The sequence below is a fragment of the Phoca vitulina genome, unplaced genomic scaffold (assembly GCF_004348235.1).
Source record: "Phoca vitulina isolate PV1807 unplaced genomic scaffold, GSC_HSeal_1.0 scaffold22, whole genome shotgun sequence".
Classification (NCBI taxonomy): domain Eukaryota; kingdom Metazoa; phylum Chordata; class Mammalia; order Carnivora; family Phocidae; genus Phoca; species Phoca vitulina.
This window is the reverse complement of record NW_022589725.1, coordinates 36,899,412-36,922,857: the sequence shown is the minus strand read 5'-3', so window position 1 is coordinate 36,922,857 and position 23,446 is coordinate 36,899,412. Positions and strand designations below refer to the sequence as shown.

The window sequence follows — 23,446 nt, the reverse complement described above, 5'->3', positions numbered from 1 at the left end:
CAGCTCTCCATGCGACAACCCATAGCCTAACCGGAAAAGCCAACTGATTCTCGGCCTCCTTCAGGCGCCAGATGGCGCACAAAACCTCCCCCGGGTACTTATGACATTCTCCTCACGCCAGGAGGACAACATGAAAAAAAGAGATAAGCAGAAAGAGGCTAGGAAGGAAAACAGCGCTACTAATCACCCTCCACATCCAAACTGTTCAGATAACCACTCGCCCACTGACGAAAGCGTTCCTCGATCGCACGGGTTAGACCACGATCCCGGAGTCTCGCGGCATTTCCTCAGACGCTCCAATATTGAGACCTCTCGCGGGAGTCCCGCGGGCAGCGCCAAATGGTCAGGTGACCTCACGGCCCCGCCCACGTCTTCCTTGACCGCGGGCCCGCTTCACGCATGCGCGGGCAGCGGTGGCAGCAGCGAGTTGGCGCGGTGCGAGCGCGAGTGGCGGGATGGTGCTGAACAGGGTGCGGGCGGTTTTCTTCGATCTGGACAACACGCTCATCGACACGGCAGGGGCGAGTAGAAAAGGCATGTTGGAGGTAACGTCCCGACTCCCGCGGTCGTCCTCTGGGCAGGGTCAGCGCGCCCAACCCGTATCGCGCGCTTTCCTGTCCCCTTGGTGTCCTCCCACCCCCGACATTCCCACTGCCGAGTCCATCGACACCGCGCCTGGCGCTGGGTCATCCCGGAGGCACTGGCTTCTCGTCCTTTGAGACCCACCTCGTGAGGGAAGGAGCGGGAAAGAAGGACCAGTGGGCAGGGGAAACTGGCTGGGGAGGCTGCCTTCTCTCACGCCCAGCGGCTTGGGTTACCTGCCTGCCTACGCCCACGTCTGGGAAGCTGGGTTCTAGAAGTTGTTTCCAGCGCTGTGGGACCCGGGAGAATGTCGTTAAAACTGCCACGGTGGCAGAGTTGCCCACAAACATAGACGGTCACCTGGCTTTTTGCCAAGACAGGTTCGGACCAGCTAGGCTAGTGTGGCGCCAGGCTCTACGCGGTTGGCCTCTCCACACCGCGTGGTCTTTGGCAGTGCTTGGTCTTAGGCAGATCTTTGAGGAGACCCAAGAAGTTACACAACTATCAGTGGCGAGCCTGGACTTAATTGACTCCAGAAAATTTTCTCCGCAGAAATTCACCTCCAGTCTCCCTGCTGTGGGTGTGACCCTTAAGATTTCTGAGGTGACACTCACAGTCCGTGCTTGTACAGAGCATTACTTTCATGAGGCATTATTCAGCAGCATCCTCTCCTTTCTATACCCACAAATGCTGAATCAGACCTCTTCAAGCCCCAAATCCACCCCTGCTTTCTTTCTTCTGCCTTCAGCTCTAGGGAGAAAACCAAGGATTATCAGATGCGAAAACCCACTTTCAAAAGCTAATCCTTCCAACCCTGAGAGTCCCAACCCCTTCATGCTTCATTAGTTAGGTTTTGACTCCCTGGGTTTTTTGTTTTGTTTTGTTTTGTTTTGTTTTTTTAAGCCCCAAAGGTGGGGCTGGACCGGGGCGACCTCAAGACCTGAGCCCAGGTCAAGAGTCCGATGCTTACCTGACTGAGCCACCTAGGTGCCCCAGGTTTTGACTCCTTGCATCTTCATCCTTTCTTGGTGCGTTTCACTCCTGCATATTCAGGTCTGTCCCATACTTGAAAAAATAAAAAAGAAGCCTCCTTTGAACCTTTCTTCCTTCACTAGATATTTATCTCTCTTGAGGGCCTTGTTTTTTGTTGTTGTTGTTTTTAATTTGAATTCAAGTTAGTTATGTAGTGTTTTATTGGTTTCAGGGAATCATCAGTTGCATAGAACACCCAGTGCTCATTACATCAGGTGCCCTCCTTCATGCCCATCATGCTATTACCCCATCCCCCACCCACCTTCCCTCCAGCAACCCTCAAGATTGTTCCCTAGAGTTCAGATTTTCTTATGGTTTGCCTCCCTCTCTGTTTTTATCTTATTTTTCCTTACTTTCCCGTTTTGTTTCTTAAATTCCACGTATGAGGGAAATCATGTGGTATTTGTCTTTCTCTGACTTCTTGAATTAGCATAATACCCTCTAGTTCTATCCATGTTGTTGCAAATGGCAAGATTTCATTCTTTTTGATGGCTGACTAATATACTCCATTGTGGTTTTGATTTGTATTTCCCTGATGCCAAGTGATGTAGAGCATTTTTTCATGTGTCTCTTGGCCATTTTCTTTGGAGAAAAGTCTGTTCATGTCTTCTGCCCATTTCTTGACTGAATTATTTGTTTTTTGGGTGTTGAGTTTGATAAGTTCTTTATAGATCTTGGATACTAGCCCTTTATCTGATAAAACATTTGCAAATATATTCTCCCACTCTGTAGGTTGCCTTTTAGTTTTGTCGACTGTTTCCTTTGCTGTGCAAAAGCTTTTTATCTTGGGGTGCCTGGGTGGCTCAGTCGGTTAAACATCTGCCTTTGGTCATGGTCAGGTCATGATCCCAGGGTTCTGGGATCGAGCCTCGCATCCGGCTCCCTGACCAGCAGAAAGCCTGCTTCTCCTTCTCCCTCTGCTGCTCCCCCTGGTTGTGCTCCCTCTCTCTCTCTGTGTCAAATAAATAAAGTCTTTTTTTAAAAAAAAGCTTTTTCCATGTCTGAGGAAATCATCAGCACCCTAGAGACTGACTGGAAAGCAAGGACTTTGGGTGAATGCACTAAACTTTGCCTCTAGACTTCTAGACTCCTACCTCCAGGTCCTGGGCGTGAGCCGCGGCCTCCAGCCCAGCCGTCCTTGCTGCAGACCGGCTGCCCCCAGAGCCCACGTCCTTCTATCTTGCCCATTTCTCCTGCCTAATGGGGTTTTGTGCAATTCAAGAGTTTTTCCATAAACTGACCTTGTATTAGTAGAGCCTTTAGGAGATTCTTGTTAGAAACCAAAGCTCTGAACAGTTTTTTTCCCTCGATTCCAACCCAAAGATTTATGTACCTTAATATTAATAGTTTAATCAAATTTGTGGATGGTTTCTCCCCTTTTCCTATTTGACATTCTTAGCCCTAGGTTAGCTTTATCACAGGAATGGTGATGTATATCAGTCCAATAAAATATGAAATAACCATGCTGAAAAAACAAAACAAACAAAAAAAAGCTTATCTTGATGAAGTCCCAATACATTTTTGCTTTTGTTTCCCTTGCCTCTGGGGATGTGTCTAGCAAGAAGTCAAAGAGGCCAAGGTCAAAGAGATTGCTGCCTGTGTTCTCTAGGATTTTGATGGATTCCTGTCTCACATTTAGGCCTTTCATCCATTTTGAGTCTATTTTTGTGTGTGGTGTAAGGAAATGGTCCAGTTTCATTCTTCTGCATGTGGCTGTCCAATTTTCCCAACATCATTTATTGAAGAGACTGTCCTTTTTCCATTGGATATTCTTTCCTGCTTTGTGGAAGATAATTGACCATAGAGTCGAGTCCATTTCTGGATTCTCTGTTCTGTTCCATTGACCTATGTGTCTGTTTTTGTGTTGACGGCAATATTTTTCAAAAGAAATCTATATACATTATCTCCACGTCTCCACCTTTTATATATTCCTTAATCCCTTGACATATAGCTTCTCTTTGTGCTACTTAATGAAATAGACTTGCCAGGTCATTAGGCACTTCCCAAATTGCCAGAGTCAATGGACATTTTAAGTCTGTATTAATGACTTTGCTGAGGTATTGCATACTATTGACTATCCCTTCCATTTGCATACCCTTGACCTTAACCTCATGGGCACCACCCTGTGCTGTATTGCCTCCAGTCTCTCTAGCTGTCTTGTGTGTTCTTGGCAGGTCAAGCCCAGTATATTGAAATTAAATTCTTGGTTTAGGCCAAATCATGCTATAGCCTAGAGTTCATGTGTTAAAATCAGTCATTTGAGTTTGAATCACAACTCTCCCAATACCTAGCTGAAAGTGTCTGAACAAGTTCCCTAAACTGTCTAAATCTTAACTCCTTATTTAAAAATTTGAATGGTGATATTAGTCCTCAGTGTCCTTATGAGGTTTAATTGAATGCATGGGAAGTATATAGCATCCAAGCGTAAACTTGATGAATTGTACCATCCACCCTGTAACCCAGTCTGTCTCCTGCATATCCACCCCCCCACCACCCTTATCTTAATTAAAGGTGGACTTGTCTGTCACCTAGACGATTGCTGTGGTGGTGTCTCCCAAGCTTACTGTGTCCAGTTCATCCTCCACGTTCCTGCCAGAGTGAAATTTCTGAAAAAAAGTCAGATCGTATTTCTCCCTAGTCTTTACACCCTTCCTTATACCAACACTGTATTTTGTTCAAGATATCTTAAAATATACTTATCAAAGGATATTACAATTAATTTTTGCAATTCAGATGCCTGCAACTTAAAAGCTTCTTAAGAGGAAACAAACTATCTTGGTCATATTCATTTGATACATGGTAAATATTAAATGAATAATGGATGAATGGATCAAAATCCAGGTCTTCAGACTTGGTTCGGTTGCCACCTCCTTTATAAACATCCTATTAAATGAGCAGAATTGAGTTGTGTGCTTTTGACTATACAAGGAGTGCTTTATCATGTAAGAATACAATACCATCTGGGGAGCCTGGGTGGCTCAGTTGTTTAAGCATCTGCCTTTGCTTTAGGTTATGATCTCGGGGTCCTGGGATTGAGCCCCGCATTGGGCTCCCTATTAAGCGAGGAGCTTGCTTCTCCCTCTGCTCATGCTCTCTCTCTCCCAAATAAATAAATAAAATCTAAAAAAAAAAAAGAATACAACACCATCCATAAATGTTGGCCTATTCAAAAGTAACACACCAGCTTTCATAAATACTCTGATTTATGAAAGGAGAAAGGGAGGAAAGGTCTAGTCATTGCCTTGTGCTTGGGGAGAAGGAGCCATATACTGACTCTATATATCCATTTAATTTTTTTTAATCTTCTGGAAAAGTTACTTCTTTCTGCCATCTTCAGGCCTTTCTTTCAGGGTCACTACCCAGGAGGAAGCTGTCCACAGAATTTGGGGTTTCTCAGTGAACAGAGCAGAAAAGATTTCTGCGTTTGTGAGTTTACTTTCTAGTGGTGGTTGATCATGAACATAATACATCAAATGTATGTTTATTTATAAGTATGTCTGGAAAAGTGGAGAGGAGAATGAATTGCAGTTTTAAATAGGTTGGTCAGGTAAGTCACATGGAGTAAATGATGTTTCAAGAAAGACTTGGACTAAACATGAGGGCTGCTTGAATTGTTAGGCTATATGTAGGCAGTCATAGTGAGCATGTAATTTTTTTTTAAAGATTTTATTCAGGGGCGCCTGGGTGGCTCAGTCGTTAAGTGTCTGCCTTCGGCTCAGGTCACGATCCCAGGGTCCTGGGATCGAGCCCCGCATCGGGCTCTCTGCTCAGCGGAAAGCCTGCTTCTCCCTCTCCCACTCCCCCTGCTTGTGTTCCCTCTCTCGCTGTGTCTGTCAAATAAATAAATAAAATCTTTAAAAACAAATAAAAAATAAAGATTTTATTCATTTATTTTAGAGAGAGTGAGTGCAAGCATGGGGAGGGGCAGAGGAAGAGAGAGCATCCCAAGGAGACCCCACACTGAGCGTGGAGCCTGAATGGGGCTCCGTCCCAGGAACCCGAGATCACAACCTGAGCTGAAATCAAGAGTCAGAAGCCCAACCAACTGAGCCACCCAGGTGCCCCTGTGAGCATGTATTTTTAACTCAGTTTTATTTGGAATTCAGCCACTTCATATCATATCGTAGTGTTACAGTATTATATAGTTCCTACACTAGCCCTCAAAGAGTGTTTAAATCACAATTAGCTAAAAACTAGTACTGATGATAGTTATCTTTAATTCTGGGTCCAGAGAGCAGGTTGGAAGGATATAGTTTCCTTTCTATATGGGTTAAGATGAGACTTAGAGTTTTGAAGTAGAAGCTTGAGTTTATCTTATCTACAAATTGATCTCCCCCTTCCCCCCTTCACTATCTTAGGGCCCTTTTCTTCAGGCCCCTAGGTACCTGGTGGGCTTAATTGTACTCAGAATCCTTTTCAAGCCACCTTATCCCTTGCACAAAATGTCATCACACCTCCAAATTAGAGATCTTTTCCTCCACCCCCAATTCAATCAAAATTCCTATTTTCTCAGTGCAGGGATTAGGATTGTTTATACTAGTAATAATATGAACTAATTCAAGTTAGGTGTTTTTTGTTTTTATTGAAGTATAGTTGATACACAATGTTACGTTAGTTTCAGGTGTACAACAGTGATTCTCAATAGGTGTTATTTCTGGTTTAATAATATGTAAATGGCTGATAAACTTTTTCCCCAAATATGTTAATATTAAAATGCTACTTGGGGGTGCCTGGATGGCTCAGTCGGTTAAGCAACTGCTTTCAGCTCAGATCACGATCCCAGGGTCCTGGGATCGAGCCCTGCATCAGGCTCCCTGCTCAGCAAAGGAACCTGCTTCTCCTCCTCCCTCTGCTGCTCCCCCTGCTTGTGTGCTCTCTCTCTCTCTGTCAAATAAATAAATAAAATCTTAAAAAAAATGCTACTTATGATCCCAATTGAATCTGCAATTAGTTGCTGTGTGAAAAAATGGGAAAGTTAAATCAGAGGATATAATGGGAAGAAATTTCAAAACTTGAAAGTGGTATGCTATACCTTTACAAGACTCTCCCCTTTAAGGTGAGCTAATTCTGTTTTTTCAGAGCCCTAAAAACATGTGAAATGAATTGCCAATTGCAGGAACAGGAAATTGGACAGTTCTGGGAGCTCTCTCTGTTGGCTATGAGCCAGCTCCTATTTAAGCTTAAGCACTGTGGATTTCTAGAGGCCTGTGTTCTTTTATTGTGTAGCAATAGGTTTGCTAATAAAACTTTAGGGTAACCTTCCATCATAGCTCAAGAGTAATTTTTTTTTTAAAGATTTTATTTATTTATTTGACAGAGAGACACAGTGAGAGAGGGAACACAAGCAGGGGGAGTGGGAGAGGGAGAAGCAGGCTTCTGCTGAGCAGGGAGCCCAATGCAGGGCTCAATCCCAGGACCCTGGGATCATGACCTGAGCCGAAGGCAGACACCCAGCGACTGAGCCACCCAGGCGCCCCAGCTCAAGAGTAATTCAACTGACATTGTTAGAAAAGATGGTGACATGCGCATGGAGGCTGTAAAAGCTCTGTTTGTTAACTGAAATTTAACTTTGCCTTCCCCTAAAATTCTTAGGAATGGTGTATTTTTCTTGAAGAAATAAGACTTTTTTTTTTTTTTTTTAAAGATTTTATTTATTTATTTGACAGAGAGAGACACAGCGAGAGAGGGAACACAAGCAGAGGGAGTGGGAAAGGGAGAAGCAGACTTCCTGCCGAGCAGGGAGCCCGATGCGGGGCTCGATCCCAGGACCCTGGGATCATGACCTGAGCTGAAGGCAGACGCTTAACGACTGAGCCACCCAGGCGCCCCGAAGAAATAAGACTTTTTAACTATTGCATTTTTTTGAAGAGCACAAATAGCCTGAACAATATTTACTTTTGATGTGATTCTTATACTTTTTTTTTTTTAACATTTTATTTATTTATTTGACAGAGAGAGACACAGTGAGAGAGGGAATGCAAGCAGGGGGAGTAGGAGAGGGAGAAGCAGGCTTCCTGCCAAGCAGGGAGCCCATGTGGGGCTGGATCCCATGACCTGAGCCGAAGGCAGACGCTTAACGACTGAGCCACCCAGGCGCCCCAATGTGATTCTTATACTTTGAAGGAGGAAAAATGTGTCTATTAATCTCTTTCCCCTTTTCAGTAGGTGAATTGAGTGTCTGGTGTGAGTAGCATACTACTTGTTCCCTGTATAGTTTAGGGCAACACATTTTAACTTGTTTGACCTCCTTGCTTCAACAGCAGACAGTTTTTAGTCCCAGCTATGTGCATTGCACTCATTATCCAAAGATCCAAAGTTGTCTTGGCATTGTCAACTTTCCCCAGATGTCCCTAAGATAGGGACTTCAAATGCAGGTAGTCCATTTGGGAGGTGATCCTTGCAAGTGCTGTAGAAGAATGGTGGAATCATACAAGGAAGGGAGGGAATCTAATAAATGAGCAGGTTACTGGTATGAACAGTTGCGGAACTCTGGGAGACAGCATACAGAGCATGCTTCAGTTGTCCCTCCCAAGGGACAAGAAGGCTGGGATATTAATCTACCAATTTGTGCCCCTCATTGGTTGAGGCCCACTTCCAGGGCAACACTTCAGCCCCAGCTTGTGTGCATGGGTGCGCCCATGGTCAAATAAAGCCCTTAGTTACTTAGAGTATGAAGCCCAATTGGCATTACAGTATCACTTAACAGTATGAAGCCACTGGCATGTATGGAAACTGCCAAGGGGACTTGGGTAGCATCTGTAGCAGCCTGGGATTGAAGGCCCTTTACTAACCAGTTGCAAACATGCTCTTCAGCCTCCTCTTTTAGGATCCTCCCTCATATGCCTTCCATTTCAGCTTGAAATCAGCTTCTCACCTTTCCCAGTTCTCAAAATTCTAAGCTCCGTAGCTTTGTTCTTGCTATTCCTTCTGTCTAGAATGATTTCATTCTCCTCCCAGGCCCACCTTCTAGGCTTGGTAATACCTTGGTTTAAATGTTACTTTCTCAGGGTGCCTGGGTGGCTCAGTCCTTAAGCATCCGCCTTCAGCTCAGGTCATGATCCCAGTGTGCTGGGATCAAGCCCCACATTGGGCTCCCTGCTCAGTGGGAAGCCTGCTTTTCCCTCTCCCACTCCCTCTGCTTGTGTTCCCTCTCTCGCTGTCTCTCTGTCAAATAAATAAATAAAATCTTTAAAAAAGTTAGAAAAAAAAGCTACTTTCTCTGCCAGGTCTTATCCAATAACCCTGTGGAATTACTTGCTTCTTACATTTTATTTCCACCGTTGTTTACATGACTGTCATAGCACTCAACCCAGCATTTATGTTGGTTGCATACCTGCTTATTTTCCCCACCAGATGATGTCATGAGGGCAACAGACCCAGTCTCCACTGCCTAATACAATAGTGTAAAGGTAAGCACATGTGCTTTGGAAGTAGGCAAGTGTGGATTTAAATCCCAGCTTGGGCAAGTTACTTAATAGTTCTGAATTTCCATTTCCTCATTTCAAAAAGGGGAGTCCCTCGCAGAGTTGTGGAAAAGGTTAGAAATAATATATGTGAGCATTAGGCACAATGCTTGCCACATTAGGGCCTCCGTAAATGTTAAAAGAGGCCAAATGGAAAAGAACCTAATAAAAGCCGAGATAAAAAGTCGGGGGAACACAAGAGGGAGCGTGTAATTCTAATAAGGGAGTCAGAACCAATGTAACAGAGGGTGACTCAGAACTCCTTGAAGTTTTTTATCTGGAAAACTAGGTTTGGAAAAAGCCCTGGGTCATTAAACTGCTGAAATCATGGAACATGCTTGATTCTTTTTTTTTTTTTAAGATTTTATTTATTTGACAGAGAGACACAGCGAGAGAGGGAACACAAGCAGGGGGAGTGGGAGACGGAGAAGCAGGCTTCCCACTGAGCAGGGAGCCCGATGCGGGGCTCGATCCCAGGACCCTGGGATCATGACCTGAACCAAAGGCAGACGCTTAATGACTGGGCCACCCAGGCGCCCCAACATGCTTGATTCTGTTAGAACTGAATACATGTTTTTAAAAGTACAGAATTAGGTCCCATTTTATATGGTGGTCAGTTTAGGCCTTCAGAACGTAAAATGGATGTAGATAAAAGGATGAACCAGCATTATTTTTGGGAAGAGTCTATATAATGGTTGTGAGGAATTTAAAATGTTTTACTAAATTTAAACCTAGGTTTTATTTCTATTTCTTCATAACCAGAATGGAAGGTGGTGGACTGCCAAATGAAGGGTTTTTATGACCTATATCTGAAGATACTTCTTAGAATAGAAATCGGTCAAAAATATGAATGAGTTGTGTAGAGAGATTGGGAAATCTTCCCTCTGATACTCTTTGAAAATGAGACCAATTCCCACCAGAAATGGTGTGGTAACAGAGCTGCCTTAAGGCAGGCACATGGAGTTGGAATCTCTACTCTGGCATTATAGGAACATGGCTTGGCTTCTCAGGGCATGACTATAAAAGACCTGAAGTGTGTTAATGGAGTTGTTTTCCTTTATTTAGGTGATAAAGCTCTTACAATCAAAATACCATTACAAAGAAGAGGCTGAAACCATTTGTGACAAAGTTCAAGTTAAACTCAGCAAGGAATGTTTTCATCCTTCCAGTACATGCATTACTGACCTAAGGACTTTACACTGGGAAGAAGCAATCCAGGAAACGAAGGGTGGTGCAGCCAATAGGAAATTGGCTGAAGAATGTTATTTCCTGTGGAAATCTACACGTTTACAGCATATGATACTAGCAGAAGATGTTAAAGCCATGCTCACTGAACTTCGGAAGGAGGTCCGCCTACTTTTATTAACAAATGGAGACCGACAGACCCAGAGGGAGAAGATCGAGGCTTGTGCCTGCCAGTCCTATTTTGATGCTATCGTTGTAGGTGGAGAGCAGAAAGAAGAGAAACCAGCACCTTCCATATTTTATCACGGCTGTGATCTCCTCGGAGTACAGCCTGGGGACTGTGTGATGGTTGGTGACACACTAGAAACAGATATACAAGGAGGCCTCAATGCAGGGCTGAAAGCAACAGTCTGGATAAATAAAAATGGAATAATGCCACTGAAGTCATCCCCCATGCCACATTATATAGTTTCTTCTGTGCTAGAGTTACCTGCTCTCTTACAAAGTATAGATTGTACAGTCAGTATGTCAGCTTAAGGCCCATAAAAGGGCATGATTATGTATTTTTAGGGTCAAATTACAGGTTTTGAACTAAGAAAAGTTAAGGCATTCCATATACCAAGACCCAGTCCTAAGAATAATTTTACTTACGATTTAATAGCCAATCAACCACTGACTGGTATTTATATCTGGAAATCCAGAGTACCTTAATTAATACAAGTTACTTTTAGTAGTATAATCCAGAAAACTTGAGGAAATATATTATTTGTTAATCTGTGACTTGAGGTTTTTAAAAAATTATTAGTCTTTTAGCATCTTGGATCCATGAAGATACCAGGCAAGATAGCTTATACATGGATGCACAAATACAGGTTTTATGTTGTGTCTTAAAAATAGATATTTTTTTAAAATAGATATTCTAAAACAGATATATAATAGAGATTTATCAGAACAATTGGATCTGATTAATAGGAAATAAGTGCTAAGTCACATGCCAATCAAGGCATTCCATAGTGAAATTATTTTGCATATTTTCTTTTTTAAAAGATATATACCATATTTTTGCCTACTTTGAATATATATGTTCTTTTATGAATCCAGTTTTTCTGCATGACCTTTTTTTGGGGGCAGGGGGGCATTTTCCTATGGTATATACGTGACAAATAGATTTCTCCAGTAAAAAAGCCATTAAAATTAACATGTGGTGCTCCTTTTCCATGACAGTTTCACATCTTTCCAGAGTGCACTTGTAGGTTCTTATTAGTCTTTACCTCTTACGGAAGTATTTTTACAATCTTTTCCCAGGTATACAGTTGGGTTCAGGGGACTAGACTGCCTGGCTGGGGATAAGTACAAGCCACATGGCACCAAAAGTCATTTTCCTTCTGTGGATACCTCAGAGGTGCAGCCTAACCATGTCGCTCTCCCATAAATTCTCTACTGACTGAATAGTTTCACCCATATGATGAAAGCTAATAGAAAATTATGTTTTGCTATGAAATAATTTCAGGGTGCCATTTTAATATAATTTAAGTGGCTCTTGGTGTAACGTCCCCTGTCTTTCAAATTTTAGGAAATATATCCTGTTTCACAGTTTCTATATCCAATTCAGTGTTCACTTTGAGTTTATTAATTAATGACTAAGACATCTTGCAACTAGAAAACTTTTTCTAGGCCATTAAGCTAGACATTCTCATGTCTTCACCAACTTGGAGTAAAATGGTTAAGGAAAAAAATGATTTGGGTTGGTTTTTGGCAGGTTTTTTTTTTTTTAACTTTTGTATAAGAAGCTACTAATGTAAAATATTAGACTGTTAGAATATATATAGCTATGACTCCTTTAAATATCCTATGATTATGATACTTAGATTCTAGAGTATGCCTATCCTTAACTTATTTCTTTAGCCAGTCATTTCCTGCCTATTGCCAAGAACAGGATTCTCTGCTTTTGTGCAAATGTCCTGTTGTGTTTACTTTTCACTCTTAATTTTTACAACTGTGATTGTGTCCTTGACTGTCCCAGGGTGTTGTTGCTATGAAGCTAAACATTTATGAACAGGGTATGTTTGTGTATAGTTCCAGGTATGGTACCCATGTGACCTTGATTATATTTTAGCTATTTAAAAATTATTAAATTGGAGGATCTAGGCAGAAAAATAATTATGTGTGTGGTTTCTCTGATATATTGATGTGTGATGCTGAGGGTTTGTCCTTTTAGCTATCCCACAGGATGGATGTAGGCAGTGTCACATTCACTCTGCTAACTGGAGAAGGTTCATTGCTTCTAGATCATAATGACAGACCTCAGCAAGATAGTTCCTAGGATGTCAAGTGAGCAGTTCTTCAGCAAAAGTTATGGGGTGGGGGGTGTGTGGCTTGTTTCCTTGTTCTTCCAGTTTGCATTTGGTACATGCGGTAATGCAATATTGCATTCCATCTGTACCCTTCCTTGGAGAAAAACTTGGTGGTTTTCTACCTTCCGAGTGGAACGTTAAAGAAGATATTAAGAAATCTTGGGATAGACCTATGATTTTATTAATGTTTTTGTTTTTAGAATAATATTCTTCAAGATTAAAAAAATGATGTAATAATGGTATCCTATCATCTTTATTTTTCTCAGTTTTCCATAGTGGTATGCTTTACAAAGCCCTAAATTCTTAATTGTCCAGAGGCTATCCCAAGCATCAGTTATAGAGGAAGGCCTAGAGTAGACAAAAATGGACACTGCACCTGGAATACTAACACAAAGATGGATGTTTTCTGATTCCATATACACATGCAACCCACTGGTGCACAAACATCTTAGATCTGATCGTAACCAGGACCCAGTGGATGTTCAGTAAGTATTGTAGGAAAGGGTTTTTGTAGTTACAAAAGTACTTGGTTTAGCACTTTCAGACTTCTTTGTAACCTGCAATAAGTTTCCATCACCACCCATTAAGCACATTTATTAATAGTGAATACTGGGGCACCCAAGTGGCTCAGTCAGTTCAGCGTCTGCCTTCGGCTCAGGTCATGATCCCAAGGTCCTGAGATGGAGTCCCGCATTGGGCTCCCTACTCAGCGGGGAGTCTGCTTCTCTCACTGCCCCTCCCCCTGCTTGTGCTCGCTCGCTCTCTCTCATACTCTCAAATCTATACTGAACATATTAGCTACTATATATTAAATACAGTTTAATATATAATTTATATATTAAATACAGTATTAATATAAATACTATATGCTAAATACAGTTTTATATATTTACTATATAAAACTCTATTATATAGGGTATATATATAATATACAGAGTGAATATATATATAATATATATATAATAAAGAGAGTGAATGTGACACTGCTTACATCCATCCTGTGGGATAGCTAAAAGGACAAACGCTCAGCATCACACATCAATATATTAGAGTATTCTATATAACACTATTACATCATTTTTTAAATCTTGAAGAATATTATTCTAAAAACAAAAAACAAAAACAATAACTGAGGCAAGTTTTATAAAACTGCTTGCCATACACGATCAGTTTTTTTCACTCCCATCTTTTTAAATTAGGGAATGTATTCACATTTGAACAATTACTTTTTGTAGTACACAAGTCAAAAGAATGAAAAGGTGAATGGCAAAGTCTCCTCTTTGCCAGAGGTCAGCCACTCCTATAGGCCACTGCTGTGAGCAACTTCCTGTGTATCTGCATATATAGGTACATATGACTATACAGAATTCCTCTTAATTTAGGTAGGTTTTTTATTTCTGCTTTTCAGTTTTAGAAAAAAAAAAAGCTCTTGCTAAGATACTGATTGAAAAAGAGAGACCTAAAACTTCTGTTTAAGTCATTCATGTTAGGAATGTATACCTTTATGGTCTCTGCCATCCACTGTCGTTCTTGTTAACACCATCAATAAAAGTGACGGTTCCATTGATTTTCCCTGTCCCTATCATTCACTTTGAGGGGAAGGTCAGCACAGCTATGGAGCCCTTGCCCTGCTCCACTCTGATGCGTTTTCTTCCACTTGCTGCATATTGCCATCCTAGGGACTCCCTTTGCCTCTTACCTTGGATTTCCTGGTTTTGTCCTGCATGTTCCCATGTTTCATTTGTTCCCTCTTTTTGGTGGCATGCCTCTTTGAGTAGGTTCTCTAAATGTGTGTGAGAGGTCAAATGTTTAAGATCATAAGTGTCTGAAAATGCCTTTACTCTTCTCCCATCATTGACAGTTAACAGCATGCATTTGGATGTCATTTTCATTCGGAATTTCAAAGGCACTGCTCTGTGGTCTTCTAGCAGCCATACTTACATGATCAGTTTTTTCTCTCCTGAAGCTCTTAGAACTGTAGTTTTCCCCCAGTGGTCCGTGATGATACATCTTGGTGATGGTCTGTTTTCATCCTATGTGCTTGGCACTCTGAACCCTTCTGATCAAAATCTTAATATTATTCAGTCTCCTGGAAAATGTAATTACTTCATTGAAAATTGCTTCCCCACTGTTTTTTCCTGCTTTCATTTTCTGTAACTCCTACTATTCAGATGATGGACCTCCTCTCTTTTCTCTCCTATTTTTCCATCTCTTATTTTGTTCCACTTTGGGGGAGGCTTCTTCAACTATATCTTATAGTCCTATTGATTTTTCCCCCCTGTTAATCATATTTTTTAATTTCCAAGAGCTTTGTTTTGTTTTCTAAATGTTCCTTTTTAATAACACTGTTTTTGTTTTGAGTGGAATATTGTCTCTCAGAAAATTAAATTTTTGAAGAATCCACAGAATCCACTATTTCTTCCAAGTTGCTCTAATCCGTTTATTTGGATCTATTTGTTCACATTAAAGGCTTTCCTCACATACCCAGAAATCCTTGGAGGTATTCATGAATAAGAGAGGAAGGATGAAGATGCTGACTGGAAGCTCTGCACAAGTGGGTGGGGCTTGTCAACTTGGAGGCTCTTTTACTATAGGGTATCAGGGTAGGCTGTTCATTGGAGAACCCCTGAGATCACCGTTTTAAGCTCTTTGCTTTTGGTTGGTCTGATCCTCTAGAGAATTGCTCAGTCTCCTGACTGAAGGGTAGAGGTCTGATGTCAGCACCTAGGAATTGAGTGGGAAGGAGGTATTCGTACGTATAGTCACTTAATATCTGTTTCTGGTTGTAATTAAGCCCAATTATATGTGCTATCCCCCAGTTTAGACATCCTCTGTTTTACTCTCCAGAGTAACATCCCAACTTCTCTGGAGTTAGGACTTCAGGGTGGGGTGGGGACAGGAATTGTATTTTGAACACTTTTTACCCCATCCTCCTTAATTCAACTCCCCATCACCCTTCTCCTTAAGGCCTGAGGTATCTGGTAGTGTTTGTGCCTAAATTTTTGGACGAATCTACTATGTACCTACCTCATGGCTTCTCAGCTCCTCCCACTGTTGGTCCAGACTCAGCTTTCCTGGGTCTACTAATTATTTGCCACTTGTCCACATTTCCAGCTTTCAAAATTTTGTTGGTGCCTGTTTTCCTGGTGTGTATGTGTGTGTGTTCAGATTCCTTTACTATGGTTTAGTTGAGTTTGGGGTGGAAACAATATTAGATGTGTAGTTCCTTGTATAACAATATGGAAGATGTTTTCTATTTCATGTTTAATGTAGGTGGAGACCACAAAATCAGTCCTGTGCCCCATAGTCACTACCCACAGCTTAAGAAATGCTGTCCATTTGAGGTGGAGATTTACAGCATGCCTATAGCCTTTTTCTTCCTTTCAATTTTGTTTTGAATTATGTATGCAGCTTATTTCTTAAGATCTCTTCCTCAACTCCCTTTTTCTCTATATTCTTGTATATGACATTTTGGCTTGTCTCATGATGGTGAGTCTCGTTCTGTGTTCCTGAATTTTCAACATTGCTTGGACATCGATACTTGTTTTGATTGACAACTCTGTTCCTATGATCACTTCTAAGCTATAGTCTCTTAGATTTCTTTGTAATTAAAATCCTTCTGAAGGGGGGGGGTATATGCAATTTATGCTTTTAAAAAATTAACTTACTCTAGGGCTCAAATTTAGCCAGAATAAAAACATATTTTTAATCAGTCTTCAAATATGTAACATATATGACAATATAGTTATTTCCACTGGATTTCTTGGAAGATTTTTTTCTGGAGTGTCAGTCTGACCTTTTATGATGGATAAGATGATAAAATGGCTTAAAGAAATTGTTCATGATTTTACCGAAATGGGAAAAAGAGTGACTGCTTATGGGTATGGAGTCTCCTTATGGAATGACAAAAATATTCCGGAACTAGATAGTGCTGATAGTTTGATTGTGAATGTACTAAATACCCCTAAATTGTATAATTGTAAGTGATTTAAAACTTAAATTTTATTATGGTTTATTTGTTGGTGTATATCACCCATATTCCACTTGCTGAGTTCTTAACAGATGTAGATTGTCTTTTTGCATATCTCCCAAGCTTGAAATCTGTCCTTCAAAATTTAACAAATAACAGTAAGATACACTTTGAAAACGACACACACAGTGCTCCACTAAGTGTCCAGCGGATGTTGGTAAAAATGGGACAGTTCTCCCCTTAAAACAACTCTCTTATTAGATTTAACTCCTTAGAATGAGCAAATTTTGTGGGAATTTGGTGGGTTAACTCCTCGCTCTAAGAATGATAAACAACGCCAAGCCAAAGTAAGAGCAATGGGTACGCTGCACACTGAGGCTGGTGAAATAACTTGTGCAGGGTCCTGCCATGTGAGAGCCTAGCCATACTCACTCCCAGGGCCACCATATTCTCTGCTTGCCCCCAGTGAAGTGCTAGATATTGTGGCAGGTTTATTTTTTTTTAAGGATTTATTTAGAGAGAGAAAGAGAACACATGTGGGGGGAGGGGCAGAAGAAGAAGGAGAGAATCTCAAGCAGACTGCTGAGCGGGGAGCCCAACATGGGGCTTGATCCCAGGACCCCAAGGTCATGACCTGTGCCAAAACCAAGAGCCAGGTGCTTTAACCACCTGAGCCACCCAGGTACTCTGATACTGTAGCAGGTTAAAGAAAGCAAGGATCGCATTTGGAATACCAACAGATATGAACGCTAAGGAACTTAATAGGAAATACATGTGCAACCAGTGAGCTGAACCAGGATGACACTGGAATGTAATCAAAATGAAACTTTTCTGTCACCTATTGTTCCTTTAATATTGACACAGGTGGGGAAGCTTTCTCCTGCCAGTGGATGAAGACTAGATGAAAACTCCAGGCTTTTCTGTTCATTCCTAGGAAATAGTCTTAGGATCACTTTAAGTCACAGTCTTGATTCAGATGTGTAAATGGATCCTCCCTGTGCGATGAAGTACAGTTTTCTTTTGCACTCCTCTGTTCCTGAGCAGAGGGGAGGTGTGGGAGGTGAACAGGGAGGTTCTCACTCGGTCAGAGCCTGCTGCTGTCCTGAGTTGGCTCCACAGCCTAAAGGTGTAGCAGGCTTTCACACCTCACTACCTTGTGGGAACTCACAGGAGCTTTTCAGAGCCCCTGCTGGACTCCTGCAGCTGCTGCTTCTGGTCCTCTTCTCCAGGAGGCTGCCCCACCAGCCCCACTTCTCGCAGACCTCTCCACCACTATCACTAGTGACATTCCCTTCCTTTCCCAGGCAGTGCTCCTGGGCAGGGTTCTAACTGGTTCCAGGTCAGCCTCTCTCCCATGTCCTTGCCCCACTGTCAGTGAGAAGTAGGTTACACCCACCCACAGCCCTCTCCTGTCCCTGACTCCCCTGCCACAACCCCTTGAACTCGCATGCTTTCTGCAGGAAATGTGTGTCACCCTCTCTGAGTTTTACCGCTGCATCTCACTCTCCAGGTTTGAGGTTAAGGAGGTAGTTCCTCTACCACCCCCTAAGGAGATGGGACTCGGGCTGCAGAATCTCTCTCCACAGAAACTCCATTATTCCCTTCCACCTCCAGCTCCACTTTCTCTACTCTCTATATTGTAAAGTGAGTGGGAGAGCTCAAAAGTCAGGAAACAAGCGCTGGACTAACTACCTTGAACACTCTACCAGGGAGCCTCACAATAAGTTTGGTATCTGATGTCTGCTGCTTAGATCACAGCTTTGGTTTTGACATCCTGGTATATAAGCAAGGCGTATGGTACAAAATCGAACACTTCCTAGAAGAACATCAGGTAAGGGAGCTACTGTGCAGTGGCCATGAATCTTAAGCTAGGTATTGAAGGAAGCAAAATATCTGCTCTGGGCAAAGAAGGGAGAGAACATTTGCAGAGAACAACATTTCAGTTTAACAGAAACTTATTGGACCCCTACTGAGTGCCAGGCGTTCTAAATCTGCAGAAAAGGAAAGTGATCAGCCTGGTTGGAGAAAGTCTGAGGAGGGATGGTGAGAAATGAAATTTGGATATGTAGGATGGGCAGTCAAAAGCAGGCTGTGAATATGAGGCTGGGAGTACGGAGAAAATTGTCATCAACATGGTAGAAAAGGAGGTGGTGAGGCTTATGTATATGTTTATGGATTTGTGTGCATGTGTGTAATGGGGTGCGTGAGCAGGTGTGGGCATGGGGTGAAAATATATAAGTGTAAGTGCATGTAGAAGTGTGTATGTCTGAAGTAGGTTGGGTATGTATAGTGTATGTGTGCATATCTGTAGAAGGGGTGTGTGTGTCTGTGCATAGTGAGGTCTCTGTGTGGTGGGGAGCACTTATAGAGGGTTGTGTGGGTGAGTGTGCATGGCTCTGTGGGAGTGTGTGCATAATGGGCTGCGTGCATGTGTATATATGCAAGTAGTGGGCCGTGTGTAATGGTGTGCATGTATAGGGGGTTTGCATGTATGCAGTGGGATTGCATGTAAATAGAATTTGTGTAGGGGTATGTGTGTGAGTATTGTATGTGCTGAGTACTGTGGTATACATATGTGAAGTTGTATGTGTAATGGGGTGCTTATGTGTGTGTGTGATTAATGGGTATTTGTGAGTAGTGAGGCATATATGTAGTGGAAGGTATTTAGTGGAATTATGTGTGAGTGGTTGGGTGTGTATGTAGTGGGGTCATGTGTGTGAGGAGTGGGATTGCATGTGTAGGTGTGAGTAGTGAGTATTCATGTGCTTGATGGGGTATCTGTAGTGGGATTGTGTGCTGGGGGGTGTGTAGGTGGTATGGGGTATGCCTAGTGGGCTGTACATGTATGCTTAGTGAGTGGTTGGGTGTCAGTGTGTGCAGTGTTGTTGTGTTAATAGGGTGTGTATGTGTGTAATGGTGGCCAAATAAGAACAATATGAAAAGTAGACCCCTTTATTGGGGTTAAAACATGCTTGGGTAAAAGAGAGACAGAGAAAGGCTGGGAATCTCATTTAAGATGCAGACCAATTGTTTCTCTGCCAATCCTTTCCTCCAAACCACCAAAGCTCCTTCTTAGAGGAGCTGCTGTCTTTGACCTCTTCTCTGACTCCTCTGGCTGGTCAGTTGGCATCCACCAAATGAGCGCAGTGTGCAAGCTGAATTCTGTGCACAATTTGGGACTCAGGGGCTCTGGTTTGGGAATTCCCCTCTAAAATGCCCATGGGGGCCAGACCCACCTGAGGATGAGCCAAAGGGGCCAGTGTGAGGGCACGGAAGTGGTGTGGAGAGGTGACCCACAGGAAGGCCCATCATCAAGCCAAACAAAACAGGTCTGAGGCAAAACCACAGGGCTCCTGCCTTGTGAACTCAGCACATTCCACTTTTGTTGAGTGAACTTCTAAAAGGGCGAATGAGGTAAAGCCATAGAGAAAGAGAAAGTGGGTCTGTGGAGACGGAAGAGAAAGAGAAGGAAGTGGGTACATAAGGTGAAGGACAGTGAGGGGCCCGCAGGTGAGGAGGGGTGTTGTGGACTAAATTGTGTCCCACCCCTCAAATTCATATGTTGAGGCCTTAACCCTAATGTAACTGCATTTGAAGATAATGTCTTTAAAAGGGTAATTAATGTTAAATAAGGTTGAAAGTGTGGGGCCCTAATCCAGTAGGACTGGTGTTCTTCTATGAAAAGGAAAAGGCACCAGGGATGCACAAAGAGAGGAAAGGCTGTGTGAGGTCACAGGGAGAAAATTGCAGGCAGCAAGTCAAGGAGAGAGGCCTCAGGAGAAACCAAACCTGCCAAACCTTGACTGGCCCTCCAGCTCCGGAACTGGGAGACAATACATTTCGGTTACCTGAGCCACCCAGCTGGGCTATTTTGTTACGGCAGCCTGAGCAAACTAATACAAGAGGAAAGAGCTGTGATGCCTTTGCAAAATGTGGTTGCATTTTATCATTTAGCTAACAAATATTTGAGCCGTACACACATATACCCCATATGTTAACTATTGAGTATGTGTGTATAGTGGGGTACCGTAGACACTGAGTCTATAGCAGGGAAACAAAAAGGCCCAGCCCTGCTTTCATGGAGCTCACAGGCTCAAAGGATGTGTGATACCTCATGGAACCTCTCAGTATATCCCCTTTGCTATTAAAGCCCCTATCCATGAATAGGATTGCAGGCTCCCAGTGATTCCTGCCCAGACTATAGCCTAAAGGCCCTGGACTGCTTCTGGATGTTCTGTCCAGTGGGCCCTTGGGGCTTGGTTCTTCACACCATTTTCAGTACAATATACATCCTCTTCAGGGGCCAGAATCAGCCCTGCGTTCTGGGCCCATCAAGAGCCTTGACTGCAGGCAGTCACACATGTTCTTAAAGGGGAATTTTACTCCAAATCAGGAAATTGCATGATCAAACAAACAAAAAAATCCCATAGCGATTTCCAGTCCAAGATGGTGGAGGAATAGGAGACCCTAGTTTCGTCTGGTCCCAGGAATTCAGCTAGATAGCTATTAAATCATTCTGAAAACCTACAAAATCAACCAGAGATCTAAGAAAAGAATAGTTGCAACTCTACAAATAGGAAAACAACCACTTTCTGCAAGGGTAGGAGGTGCAGAGAAGTGAATCCAAGGCGATATATGGGAAGATAAACCACGGGAGGAGGGAGCCTCCATAAGCTGGCTACTGGAAAGTGATAGAGCAGTGTAGCACATAATCAGAACTTTTAGAAGTCTGCTCTACTGAGGGAAGTCCCTGCCTGAAAGGTGCTCAGGTGGTGAAATCCTAGGTGGAACGGTGTGGGCTCAGGATCCTCGGGCGTCATAGGAAGACTGGGGGTGTCTGAGTGCAGCAGAGCTCCCGGGCATCAAAGTGAGGGAAATAGGCTGCAATCAGTGAGCCCAGGAGTGGGCGCTCAGCTCGGGGTTGCCATAAACCACGAGCAGGGGCCCAACAAGCGGTGGAACTGGCAAGACTCCCCTTCCTCCCCCCAGAGGAGCAGCATGGGAGCCCGCTGCAGGAATCTGCAGGGTTTGGAGATTCAAAATGGGGTTGCCTGGCTGAGACAGAAATGCTTGGTCAGAGGCCGGGTGAGCATGGAGTGCAGATGGAAACCGGGGAGACAGGAGTGATTGACTGCTTTTCTCTGAGGGCTCACAGAGGAGTGGGGCCCTGAGCTCTCAGCTCCAGGCCAGAGACTGGGAGGCCACCATTTTCATTCTCATCCTCTAAAGCTGCGCAGAAAGGCTTCAGGGAACAAAAGCTACTGAGAGCAAACTGGAGCAGATTGCTTAGCCTGGCCCCCAGCAAGGGCAGTGCAGTTCCAGCTGGGGCAAAGACATTTGAGAATCACTGCAACAGGCCCCTCCCCCAGAAGACCAGCAAGAACATCCAGCCAAGACCAAGCTTACTGATCATTGAGAATGGCAGAACTTCAGCACTAGAGGAATATAGGATATAGAATCCATGGATTTTTTTCCCCACAAAAAAATTTTAGTCTTTCAATTTTAATTTTTTTCTCTTTCCTTTTTCAACCAATTTATTTTATCAACTCTTTTGTTAAAATCTTTTTTAATTTTCATCTTTACAGTTACATTCTATTCTTTTACTGTATTTAATTTTATGTTTCTATATATATGTTTTTCTTTCTTTACAATTTTGAGATGTAGTTTCTTCTAACAAACCGACCAAAATACACTCAGGATAAAGTGTATTGCTCTGTTCTGTTCACCTGTCTGTTTATATTCCTTCTTTTTTTTGTTTCTTAATTCTCATTTTTACAGTTACAGTCTATACTTTCATTGTATTTAATTTTTTGTACATATATAAGTTTTTCTTTCCTTACAATTTTGGGATCTAGTTTTCTAACAAACGGACCAAAATACACACAGGATCCAGTGTATTGCTCTACTCTGTTCATGGGTCTAATTGTATTCCCTCCTTCCCCCACCCCCCCGAATCAGGTCTTTTCTGAAGTGTTTAATGTATATTTCTCGGGGGTCATTGTTGCCATTTTAGTATTTTGTTCTCTCATTCATCTATTCTTCTCTGGACAGAATGACAAGACAAAAAACTCACCTCAAAAAAAAGAACAAAAGGCAGTACTGACTGCCAGGGACCTAATCAATACGGACATTAGTAAGGTGTAGGAACTAGAGTTCAGAATAACGATTATAAAGATACTAGCTGGGGTTGAAAAAAGCATAGAAGACACTAGAGAATCCCTTTCTGGAGAAATAAAAGAAAAAATCTAATCAAGTCAAAACAAAAAAGGCTATGAATGAGATGCAATCAAAAATGGAAGCTCTAACTGCTAGGATAAATGAGGCAGAAGAGACAGTCAGTGCCATAGAAGACAAAATGATGGAGAATAAAGAAGCTGAGAAAGAGATAAACAACTACTGGATCACAAGGGGAGAATTCGAGAGATAAGTGATATCATAAAATGAAACAATATTAGAATAATTGGGATCCCAGAAGAAGAGGAAAGAGAGAGAGGGGCAGAAGGTATACTGCAGCAAATTATTGCAGAGAACTTCCCTAATGTGGGGAAGGAAACAAGCATCCAAGTCCAAGAGGCACAGAGAACCCCCCTCAAAAATCAATAAAAATAGGTCAGCACCCCGACATATGATAGTGAAACTTGCAAACCTCAGAGACAAGAGAAAATCCTGAAAGCAGCTCAGGACAAGAGGTCCATAACCTACAAGGGTAGAAACATTAGACTGGCAGCAGACCTATCCACAGAGACCTGGCGGGCCAGAAAGGACTGGCATGATATATTCAGGGTTCTAAATGAGAAAAATACGCAGTCAAGAATACTTGATTGAGAGCCACCAAGGCTCTCATTCAAAATAGAAGGAGA

General features: G+C 42.5%; 1 protein-coding gene across 1 annotated transcript; it reads left to right on the top strand.

The window, feature by feature from the left end:
• The first annotated feature begins 403 nt into the window (after positions 1–403).
• Positions 404–12,826, top strand: NANP (N-acetylneuraminic acid phosphatase). Its single transcript, XM_032419624.1, has 2 exons — positions 404–545; positions 10,143–12,826. Exons 1-2 carry the CDS (start codon positions 456–458, stop codon positions 10,797–10,799), a joined length of 747 nt encoding a protein of 248 aa, XP_032275515.1. The 5' UTR covers positions 404–455; the 3' UTR covers positions 10,800–12,826.
• Positions 12,827–23,446: the final 10,620 nt, after the last annotated feature.